This window comes from Pipistrellus hanaki (genome assembly GCF_964339955.1).
Source record: "Pipistrellus hanaki genome assembly, chromosome: 5".
In the NCBI taxonomy this organism is placed as follows: Eukaryota; Metazoa; Chordata; class Mammalia; order Chiroptera; family Vespertilionidae; genus Pipistrellus; species Pipistrellus hanaki.
This window is the reverse complement of record NC_140507.1, coordinates 2,741,029-2,753,277: the sequence shown is the minus strand read 5'-3', so window position 1 is coordinate 2,753,277 and position 12,249 is coordinate 2,741,029. Positions and strand designations below refer to the sequence as shown.

The 12,249-nt window shown below is 46.8% G+C and overlaps 1 protein-coding gene across 2 annotated transcripts in view; it reads left to right on the top strand.

Annotated features, from left to right (window-relative positions):
* The first annotated feature begins 1,055 nt into the window (after nucleotides 1–1,055).
* The window catches only part of BAIAP2L1 (BAR/IMD domain containing adaptor protein 2 like 1), a 76,099-nt gene continuing 64,905 nt past the window's right edge, over nucleotides 1,056–12,249 (top strand). Inside the window, exon 1 of one of the 2 annotated variants that reach the window (XM_084886176.1) lies at nucleotides 1,056–1,363. In XM_084886176.1, the coding sequence (XP_084742302.1) occupies nucleotides 1,313–1,363 (51 nt within the window). In that variant the 5' untranslated portion in view covers nucleotides 1,056–1,312. The remainder of the gene's footprint in view (nucleotides 1,364–12,249) is intronic. The other variant, XM_084886177.1, reaches the window with a different exon arrangement.

The window sequence follows — 12,249 nt, the reverse complement described above, 5'->3', positions numbered from 1 at the left end:
GGGGATGTGCATGCAACCAACGTATTATACATGCTCCTGACCGGAATCAAACCTGGGACCTTTCAGTCCTCAGACCGACGCTCTACCACTGAGCCAAACGGGTTTTGGCAAAAGGCCATTCTTAATGTAAAGTTTAAACACGTACTGCCATTCCTGCCACCAGAGCTTGGCATTTATTAATTTTTCATACATGTGGAGCTTCCCGAAGTGCAAGTGGCAGGCTTCCTTTCTTCATCTATGAGAGCCTGTGGGTGGTAGGGGGCAGGGGGAGGCAGTATTCCTCAGATCTTTGAGGTCAGCGAGCAGGGTGCAAGGGAAGGAGTCTAGCAGGGAAATCAAATGCAATTGGGGACGTGGGCCCCTCTTCCCGCGGTCCACAAAAGGGAGGGCTGGGTGTGGGGAGACAGTGGGTCTTGGGGCCTATGAGACCAGCTCCGTGACGGACAAGAGACGAGAGGGCTCTAGGAGGCCTGACCACGTTCGCTACAGGTCCTGCCCAAGCAGAACAGAAACCTGAGCCTCCGATGCCCTGCGGGGTCTCTGAGTCACCAGGAGTTCCCCGCCGGAAGCTAAGGGGACAGGCTGGCTGTCCCCGCTGGTGCAACACAGGTGGGGACACCCCGCCCACTTGGCCCAACTCACCTCCTCCCCGCCCAGCCCTGCCGCTAAGCCCCGCCCACCGGCCACGCTCCCTCTGGCCGCCCCGCTTATTCACGCAAGTAGACCACGCCCATCAGGTCCCATGGGCACCGCCCACAAAGCTAGGCCCGCCCAACCCGGACGTCAGGCCCCGCCCACCTGCCACGCTCCCCTTGGCCGCCCCGCCCACCCAGGCAGCTAGGCCACCCCCACTAGGTCGCCTGCGTACCGCCCACAAAGCTCTGCCCGCCCAACCCGGGCGCCAGGCCCCGCCCACCGGCCACGCTCCCTCTGGATGCCCCGCCCACCCAGGCCGCCGCGCCCCGCCCCCAAGGCTGGGTCCGCCCACCCCACCGCCTCAGGTAGGACAGCCTCGCCCCGCCCCCGCCCCCGGCCCCGCCCCCGCCGCCTCAGGTGGGGCCGCCCGGCCGGGCCCGCTCGTCCAGCTGGCGTCGGGCCGCGTCTCCTCAGCTCCTCACGGTCTTCCCGCGGCGGAGGCGGCGGCGCGGCAAGTTTTGACACTTGGGCGCCCGGAGACGCGCGCGGGCTCCCGCGGGCCCACGGCTGTGGCGGCGGCCGCCTCTCGAGGGCCCCTCAGCCGCGCCCCCGCGCTCCCACCGCCCGGGGTCGGGCGGCCACGAGGCCCGGCCGCGCCCGCCCGGCGGCTGCAGCCATGTCGAAGGGGCCGGAGGAGGTGAACCGGCTCACCGAGAGCACCTACCGGGTACGCGGGCCCGGGAGGGGGCCGAGGGGCGGCGAGCCGGGGCCCGGCGCGGGGCGGGGTTCGAGGCTGAGGGGCCGGCAGGCGGGGCGGGCGGAGGTCGGGCGTGGGGTGCGGAGGGGACTCCCCGCGGGGATCGCCTCCCCTCCCCCGCCCCGCGCTCCGGGCGCCGGGCACGCCCGCGGGGCTCCTGGCTGGCACCCGGCGTTCTGGGGGGCTGGGAGGGGCAGGTCTGCGCCGCTTCGGGGCCGTCCCGCTCCCGGCGGCCCCTCGGAGGGAGGCTGCGCGGGCCCGGGGCGGCGCCAGGTGCGGCGGCCGCGCCAGGTGAGCGGGGGCGGGGGGGAGGGGAGGGAACGGGGGTGCCGGCCTGACTGCCCCCCGGCGGCCCGCACCCCGACCCTCCGCTCCCAGCCTCCGGCTCCGCTGGCTCCGCCGCTCCGGCCGCCGGCCGTTCCGTGGGCCCCTGGCGGCCCGAGCGGCCCGGGGGCCATGAAAGGGACCGGACCTTGAGGCAGCGGTCGGCGAACTCACACAGACCCCCTCGGACAGGGGTCGGCAAACTCATTTGTCAGCAGAGCCAAGTATCAGCAGTTCAACGATTGAAATTTCTTCTGAGAGCCAAGTTTTTCAAACTTAAACTTTGTTATTAACTTAATCAGGGCACTCCTAAGCTGGCCTTTGCTAAAAAAAAAAGCCTTCAATCTGATGGAAGCATCTGGCTCGCGAGCCTAGGTTTGCCGACCACCGCCTTAAGGCATGCTGGGAGGGTCATGCTCTTCACCGGCTTTGATGGTGAGAGAATTTTTCCAGAAACACACGGACGGGGGATTAGTGGCCGACAGAGAAAGTCGGAGCCCTTATAGGTGAATTCCAGTGGAAATAAGATACGAGTTTAATCATCTGTTCTTAATAGGATACAAAACAACTTTTGTTTTAAGCCGGCTGAGGCTTTTAGTTTTCCAGATCCCATTTGTAGTTCATGTTTAGGGCCCACAGGATGGTCATTTTTATAGACTTCTTTTTTTTAAACCCTAAAAGTTGGCCACTAGATTGGCAAGGTCTGTGTGAATTCCCGAAACAAGAGTTGGTGGACTGTTGTGGGATAAGAATTTTAAAAGAGCGTGACAGTATAGTATTCTTAATCCGTCTTTGGAAGTTCAAAAACACTGTATTTCCTTCATCTGGATACAAACGTGAATTACAGAATCTGTAGACAGACACAGCGTTTGGGGACTCCGGAAGTCACTGGGACCAAAACCTGTTCCTTGTTCATGTGTTTCCTTAATAGAGGGCATTTCGAAATTCCAGAAATGTGAATGTTAAAGTTTAACGTGTGTGGGGGTTAATATTTAAAGATTCCTGAAGACGGTGGGGTCTTTTCCGAGTGTGTGAAGGAAACAGTCCTCCTCTTAGCCTCAGGGGAGGGAAGGGAAAACTGGATGCGGTTGAGGAACGCAGACGCTGCAAATCAGAGGCAGAGTCTAGGTTCCCGCAGGGCCGCGGAGGCTTTGGAAAGGGAGCACCGCACCTCCCCGCCCCCTGCCTGGGAGAGCCAGGCGCAGTGGCTCCCAGTCTGAGTGGAGATAACTGGAGACAGGCACTCGGGTGCCCGGGAAGGAACATCGCTCTGCTTTTTCCTCCCTGCCTCCTGACTTTCACTTTTAGCCATGACTCCGTCGGAGGGGCTGGGTCCTGCAGTGAATTTCAGCGTCTGCCAAGCCAACCGCTCTGGCCTTACCCCGGGAACTGCAGCAGGAGGGGCGACCTGTGGGTTTCACAGTTTTGATTATACGTATTTGCGGACGTAAGGCAGGGTAGATCATTTTCATATTTTGAAAGATCATAACACTGAAGACCAGAGAGCAGTACATGCCTCCTTGCTTTTCATTCCCAGGTTGTTTTCACACACACTAAAAGCTCACAGATGTCTGTTGATTTCTTTTAATCACCATCTCCTCGTTCATGTCGTAGGATCGTGTTTTTTGTTTTGTTTTTGTTTGTTTTTTACGTTGGGATGGTAGAATACGAATTCACAGCTCTAGACAACAGGCTTATATGTAATCTTTGAAGTGAATGCTGCGAGCTCACGCTGTGGCCGTGATGGAAATGCACAGTAAAATTTTGCATTCGTGGGTCTCATTGAAAGCCTGAAATCCTTTCACCTACTGCTCTTGGGCTCTTGCTCCTGGTGCTGCCTCCCCACTATCAACGCTGAAAACAATTTAAGCCTAATATGGTAAAAAAAAAAAATCTACTGGCGGTGTTGATGAGTCTAGCTAGTTCTTTTTAAAAGGAGACTTCCTTCTAGGTTACCTAGCAATCTCCAGTGTTTTACTAATAGAACCAGCCATAACCTAAGCAGGTGCGATTACAAAAGCCACCTGCAAGTGAGATTTTATGACTTGCTTGTAAGGGTTTTAGGTGTTTTCTTTAACACTCAGATTTCTCCAACTTTGAAATAGAGGAATAGACTCTTTAGAGAAAACGGGGATTATAAAGTATGCAGTGTCAGATATCTTTAAATATGTACACACTGCAGGAGTTTTCTAAATATACACTTAGACAAATGATTGCTGGAGATCCGTGCTAAATCCCAGAAGGTTGTGTGTTTTACCACTTCACAAACAAATGGCATGATGATAAGCCCCAAGATGTCAAGTAATGCTGCTGTTGCTAATTAAGAATTAAACCAAAGGTCCCTCCCCTTCCCCACACTTCAATCTATAGTATGCCCATAATTTGTAGTTTGCTAGTGACTTTGCATGGTTTTCTGATGAGTGTATGCTTGAGTGGTACGCGGAAGAAGTAAAGTTTAAAAGAAGCAACCCTTAATTGAGAGTAACCACAACCTTCCTAGAAGTTAGAACAGTTAAAGTCTGGAAGATGAGGAGGGGTGGGTGTGACATCATTAGGGATTAATCTTGCTAAAGCAGCACTGAAGGGGGAAATGACATTTAAAAAAGAGAGAGGAGAGGGGACACAGAAGCCTTTTTTTTTTTTTTTTTTTTTTTTTTAATATCACCTTCTCAGAGAGGCCTGCTCAAACAACTCTTTAAAATTATAGAAAACAATATCCATCTTGCAACCCTACCTACCTGCCTTTCCCCCATAGCTCTTACTGCCCTAGGGCCTATTTATTTATTATATTTGTCTGTCTTCCCGTGCCAATGTGAGCTCCCAAAGGAAAAGAGCTTTGTTTTGTTGTACATATTAATAGTACAACAGGCCCTGGCACATAGTAGGTGTGCATGTGTGTTGAATAAATTGACGTTCAATAAGCACCTATCTTATGCTAGGCTCCCACCCTGCCTTGACACTTTTGATAGAGTGTTTGATTCATTATAAATATATATCAGCCCTCAGGGTGGCTATAGATTTTTTGTTTGTTTACCATTTAGAAACTGAGTCTCATGCCCAGGTTGGAGTGTCATTCAGTGCATCAAAAGGTGGTGGGTTCAGTTCCCCGTCAGGGCCCGTCAGGTTTCAGGTTTGATCCCCATCAGTGTGCTTGCCGGAGGCAACTGATCACTATTTCTCTCTCTCTCTCTCTCTCTCTCTCTCTCTCTCTCTCTCTCTCTCTCTCTCTCTCTCTCGTCCCTGTTTCCCTCACTCCCTCCCTTCTTTTTTTTTTTTTTATATATATATTTTATTGATTTTGTACAGAGAGGAAGGGAGAGAGATAGAGAGTTAGAAACATCGATGAGAGAGAGTCATCTATCACCTTCCCTTGCACACCCCCTATTGGGGATATGCCCGCAACCAAGGTACATGCCCTTGACCGGAATCGAACCCGGGACTCTTCAGTCCCCAAGCCGACGCTCTATCCATTGAGCCAAACCGGTCTCGGCACTCCCTCCCTTCTTTTCTCCCTCCTTCCCTTCCTATAAAACCAATTAAATTTTTTTTAATATAAGAAACTGAGTCCCAAAGCCTATGCGTGACCAGTGTCCACATGACAGCCTCCACCCCTCCCATTTTTGTATAGTAATTTAGTTTTAGTGACTAACAAACGCACAAAACAAATATCTTTTATAATTTGCTGAGCTAAGATGTCACTAACATTTTCTGTCATTCTGGTAATTCATTGTCATCGGCATGTTTTTTGTATGTATGTGGTTTTTTTTTTATGAGAAAAAGAGGTACTTATGTTTCACTGGGTAAAACAAGCAATCTCGGCATGTATACTAGATTTTGTTTGCTTGTTTGCTGGTTTGATTTTCTCCACTTGGATTTAATGGGGGTGGGGGGTAAGCGAAAGTCCCTGCCTGGGTGGTGTCCAGTGCAGACTGTAGACTGTGCTGTATGGGTGTAGCTTTTGAATCTCTAAATTGCCTTTTATGTTTCTTGCCGTAGCTTTACACAGTGCTTGGTATCTTCATCTGTTCCCCTCGCACTTTCTTCAGGTATGCTGAAGATAAAAATGGGGCTTGTCAGAGCCCAGACAACTTGCTCTTGGCTCCATGGGGACTGAAAGAAGGGGGATAGGAAAGACTCATGTGCCAGATAGTGGCAGAAGGGTTGCCAGGTATCGATATCAAGCTGAACAGCCCAGTATTGTAGCTTTTTGTTTGGGGGAAAATGGAAATAAAAGCCAAACAATAGATGTCTTTTTTAGTCATAACATTTTTTCTTGATTGGAAGGAGGTTTTAGAGCTAGGATAACAAGAGTGCTCTGCAGATAGGGCAGCAGCCTTTATTGTGAAGCTGGGAGACGGACCACTTGGACAGGGGACACCATTCACAAGTCTCAGGTTGCTTCTGAGTGTGTGACATTATGCCAGTATTGGGCATTAATTTTTGCCCTGCATTTCCGCTGTAATGAGCCACAGGCAAACTTGCAAGGGAGTCCTGATGTGCATGGAATTGCAACAAATTAGATTTTTGTTCCCTTACCACCACCTTCCACACAGCTGTTTCTTCTGCAGTTCCAAAGTAAAATTGGTTCTAAAAACAGTGCAAACATTAATTTAACCTCTGTTGTCATTTGAAAATATGTTTTTTATTTATTTCTAAAACCTTTTTATTGAGCTATAATATACACACGGAGCCCTGAGTAGGTGTGGCTCAGTCAGTAGGAGTGCTGGCCCCTGCACGGAAAGGACCCAGGTTTGATTCCCGGCCCTGGTTGGGTTGCATGCAGGAGATAACCAATTGGTCTGTCTCTCTCACATTGATCCTTCCCTCCCTACCTTTCCCATTCTCTAAAAATCAATGAAAATGTCCTCGGATGAGGATTTTAAAACACACATACACACACACATATACACAGAATGGTGTGCTTAGGTGTGTATAGTCACTAAATTGTCACAAACGGAACACAGCTGTATAACCAGCACCCAGATCAAGAAGCAGACCATGGCCAGCCCCTAGAAGTCCTTCCCATACCCTCTTCCAGTTGCTACACCCCCTCCAAGATAACTCTCTTAACTTCTCACAGCACTAAAATTAGTTCCGCCTGTTTTGTCTGCCTTCTTTCACTCTACATGTTTGTCCGATTCACCCATATAACTGGAATAATTGTAGTCAGCTCATTCTCTCTGCTGTATAGTAGCCCACTGTGTGAACAGATCACACTTCTGAGAGGCCTTCGGATAGTTTTCGCAATACTCCAGGCTACTGTGAATAGTGCTGCTGTGGACATCCTAGCGCATGCCTGACGGGCATAGGTGCTCTCTCTCTCAGGCATATACAGAGAACTGGATTGGCTGGGCTATAAGGCATTTGAATATTTAGTTTGGGTAGAAACTGCCAGGCAGTTTTCCAAAGCAATTGCATCCATTTACATTCCCACCAGCAGCGTATCAGAATTCCTGTTGTTTTACCTCCTAACCAAAGGTCGGTGTTTTCCTTCCTTTTTATTTTGGCCTCTGATGGGTGGAAGCAAGTAAACATTTTTAATTAAAAGCAAAGCAAACAAAACTGTTTGCCCCACGCTTACTGGTTGGACATGTGCAACCTTGGCAGGAGCCTGATCTCCATGGGATTACCGAATGTCCGGAGACAGAGCCGGGCCTGGGAGCATGGGCCCCAGAGAGGCCTTCTATTGGTGGTTGTATTCAGTGGAAGAAATCGTACATTTAACTTCCTTAGATTCTAAAACTATCGTAACAACACATCAAAAGGTTTGTGTAAGAGATGTTGGGGGCAAAGATATAAACAAAGTGGAATGCTGGGAGCATGTGTAGTTATGATTAATTGAATTTTTAAAAATATTTTTATTGATTTTTTTACAGAGAGGACGGGAGAGGGATAGAGAGTTAGAAACATTGATGAGAGAGAAACATCGACCAGCTGCCTCCGGCACACCCCCTACAGGGGATGTGCCCGCAACCAATGTACATGCTCTTGACCAGAATCGAACCTGGGACCCTTCAATCCTCAGACTGATGCTCTATCCACTGAGCCAAACTAGTTTCGGCTTGAATTTTATTTATTTTATTTATTTTATTTTATTGATTTTTCACAGAGAGGAAGAGAGAGGGATAGAGAGTTAGAAACATCGATGAGAAAGAATCATCCATCAACTGCCTCTTGCACACCTCCTACTGGGGATGCGCCCACAACCAAGGTACATGCCCTTGACCGGAATCGAACCCGGGACCTTTCAGTCTGCAGGCCGACGCTCTATCCACTGAGCCAAACCGGTCCCGGCTCGGCTTGAATTTTTAAAAATAGATTTTTATTGATTTCAGAGAGGAAGGGAGAGGGAGAAAGAGATAGAAACATCAATGATGAGAATCATTGGTCAGCTGCCTCCTGCACGCCCCCTACTGGGAATTGAGCCCACAACCGGGGCATGTGCCGTTGACCGGAATCAAACCTGGGATCCTTTAGTCCATAGATCCATGCTCTCTATCCACCGAGCCAAACTGGTTAATTGAATTTTATTGTTAATTGAATATTAATGAAAGTCATATTTTTTAATAGGACTTTTCTTGCAAATGAATGATTTGTTGTTGTTTTTTAAAGAATTTCAGTGAGTTACAGTCGAATCAAGAGGTTTTAAGGCTAGTACTTTCTGAAGGAAATGTTATTTGTGTGTGTGTGTATGTTGATTGTCACCCGAGGATATTTTTTTCCTCATTGATTTTTTTTTTTTTTTAAGAGAGAGATGGGAAGAAGAAGAGAGAGTGAAACATCATTGTGAGAGAGACACATTGATTGGTTACCTCCCACATGCACCCAGATTGAACCTGCAACCTGGGTACATGCCCTTGATGGGAAATTGATCCTGAGACCCTTCAGTTCATGAACTGACACTCTAACCACTGAACTACACCAGCCAGGGCAGAAATGTTACTTTTAATTGGCTCTTCTCCCCACTTAGATTGTACATGCTTGAGAACAAGTCTACCAAATTATACTTCTTAGCATTTCCAACAGTCATTAATATTTTTATGTATGTGTTTCGGTTTTAATCTCAGGTTTTTTAAACTATATTTTTCTCTGCGGCCAGAAAATTCCTTAAATTTTTTTTTTTAATTTATTGATTTGCAAGAGAGAGAAACATTGATTTGTTGTTCCTCTTATTTATGCATTCATTGGTTGCTTTTTGTGCCCTGATCAGGGATTGAACCTGCAACCTTGGCGTATCAGGACACAAACCAAGCAAACTACTGGCCAGAGCTGCTGCCAGAAAATTTCCAAAATTTCTATGAATATTTATACCGCAAGTGGAAACCCACAACCCAGAGATAACAATATGAACTTGTCCCTCTTCCCAATATTTTCAGTACATCTTTCCATGTCAGTCAGTATTCTGTGCCTTGTTTTGGTGACCACAGAACTCCATTCTTCTTCATCATTTATTGATCTCGTCTTCTGTTTGACATAAGATCATTGCCAGTGCTTTCTATTAAGGCACTGCAGTGAGCATCATTGCAGGTAAAGCTTTGCACAGATCAGTGGTATTTTCCTTAAGCTAAATTCGCAGCAGGGGATGTGAGTCAGAGGGTAGGTGTGTTTTAACGCTACACGTTACAAAAATCACTACATAGAACATGCCTCAAATTATGCTGTAATCTGATTGAGTGCAAATGAACCTTTTCTAAACCAATGGAGTTGATCTTTTCAAACCACTTCCTTTCCTGTAACCCATAGAGGACTTATTTATTTATTTATTTATTTATTAATATATTTTATTGATTTTTTTACAGAGAGGAAGAGAGTTAGAAACATTGATGAGAGAAAGTCATCGATCAGCTGCCTCTTGCACACCCCCTACTGGGGATGGGCCAGCAACCAAGGTACATGCCCTTGACTGGAATCGAACCCGGGACCTTTCAGTCCGCAGGCCCACGCTCTGTCCACTGAGCCAAACTGGTTTCGGCAGAGGACTTATTTTTTTAAACAGTAATAAAACATGCATATTACAATATAAATAGTGACTCGTGAACATTGGCCAGGATAACATCTTCTATCACTATTGGATGTCATTTCCTCCATAAACTTTGTCACTTGTAGATGTGTGCAGAGTAATTACAGCTCTGTGACTTTTCAGGCCTCTATACTTTTATTATTTTCTTCAGCCTTGGTTCTATACTTCTATTTATGTTTTCCCAGACCTTGAGTGTCTTTATAGTTTATCATTTTTTTAGGGACTGTGTTCTGATTGTAACCGCTGCCTCAAACCTTTGTGCGTAAAGCTGGACTGGTGTAAAATGAGATAAAGTGTTGCTGGTTTCTCGCTTATTCAAAACTAAATGAAAAATATTCCAGAATGTGTTTCCGAAACAAAATAAATAAACACCCCTGGAGACCTAACCAAGAGTTCACTGGTGCCTTCTGTTCTAGAGCTATCTGTGCTTTAGAGAGACCAGCAGGCCAGTGAAAATACCCTCAGGTTTGCCTCTTATATTTATATGGTACTTTGGAGGTTTAAAAGTCCCTAACCAGCAGCAATTCCTTCACTAAAAATATCAAAACTTTGTGGTGGTTTACTCTTGGGTAGGGTTGAAGGCAACTTTACTTCTCAGTCTATCTTTTGGAATGTTTACATTTTCTTTTGTGAGTGGATGACTTTGATAATGTTTAAGTTTTTTTAAAAGCAGAATTTGATATAGATATATATAGATATATATATTCCATTTTAGTGGATAAAAGTTTTAAACACTAAACTAAAAGGTGCCTTTTCTTTCTGTTTGGCAAATTAACTTTTCAAAGATAAACCAGGTTTAAAATCTTAACTGTTTTCCTGTAATTCCTACTTGTGGGGAGTACATTTACTCACCTGAGACTGAATGGAGCAGAAAAAGAATTCTAAACTGAGAACACCCAAATTCCACTTCTTACAGTTATCTTTTAAAGTCTTGTTCCTGATGTTACAAGCAGCTGCCTCCTTGAAAGGTGCAAAAGTGGTAATAACAGCCTGTCAAAAGTAAGAAGGGTAAAAGTTCAGGTGCTTAGCACACGTGGCCTAGAATAAACATGAGAAAGGTTGGCTTGGGGGTCAGAGCAGATTTCTGATGATGAGTTGACTGCCAGGCACCGGAAGGGCTGCTCTTTGGCCTTCCCGTGTTCTGGGTTATGAAAGGGAGGCCCTGCTCGTAGGGGGAGGGGAGAGGAGTACCGGAGACAACCCTGTCTTCTCCGTGTGCCTATCAAGTGCAGATACCCAATACCTAAGCTAACAGACCTGTTCATTTCTGGCCACAAAAATTCAAGTGACAAGAGAAAATTAGGAAAATCACAATGATAATTCCTTATTTATGTGCTGTGATTTTTTTTTTAATAAAACGTTAATGGGGTTAATAGACTCAGTGGCATATTTTATCACAACATGGGCTTCATTGTACCCTTGGAGCAGCTTAGGTGCCAGACACCAGCTACACCTGACAGCACGGAATATTTCAAAGTGTGAAAACCATATTAAATGTTGTTCCTGACACTCAGTCCGGTTGTGCCCTTTGATAAGACAGCTTCTTCAGCTAATCAATCCGATCTTTGTGTTAGCCCAGAATTTTTTTTATGAGCTTGGTAATGCCATATCTTCCTCCATGTGACCCTGTGCTTCAGTTTTCTCACCTGTAAGTAAGATGATAACAGTACCCACTTCATGTGGTGGTTGTGAAGATTGAACGTGATAAAACATGAAAGCACTTAGAACGGTGTGCTAGCCTTCAGCGTGTGGCCTGTGTTTGCAACACTGTAACCACCACAAGAGCATTGATTTTCATCTGTTTACTGCTTATCCCTGGTATCTTATCCCCAGGGTGACTGACACAGAGGTGGAGCCGAGTAGATATTAAAGAACAGTGTTGAACAGTTATTGGCACAAATTTTTGTCTCTTGTCAGGGAGTTCTCTACTCCTTGAGGGGGGTGTGTGTGTGTGTGTGATATTGATTTTTTTTTTTTTTTTACAGAGTAAGGGAGAGGGATAGAAAGTTAAAAGTATCAATGAGAGAGAAACACCAATCAGCTGCCTCCTGCACACCTATTGGGGATGTACCCGCAACCAAGGTACATGCCCCCGACTGGAATCGAACCCGGGACCCTTCAGTCCGCAGGCCGACACTCTATCCACTGAGCCAAACCGGTTGTGTGTGTGTGTGTGTGTGTGTGTGTGTGTGTGTGTGCTTAATCTTCATTGCGCTGTTGCATAGTAAAGAACTCAGAAATACTTGTTTAGTAAATTCTGAAGAGCTATGTGTATCACACAGTTGTGACTAAAATCCTCACCTACTCCATTGCTGGTGAGACTAGGATAACAATAATAGCTTCCATGTTTGGGCACCTGTTATGTATGTGCCTAGCTTACCACCTATACTCATTCTTTCTGCATCTGTTCTCTTTTGTCACAGCTGAGCCAAGTGCTGGGGTCACAGTCTGTCCTTTTCTAGCGTTTGTAGCTTATGACAGGACAACACTGCCAGATTTCAGTGTCTCCTGC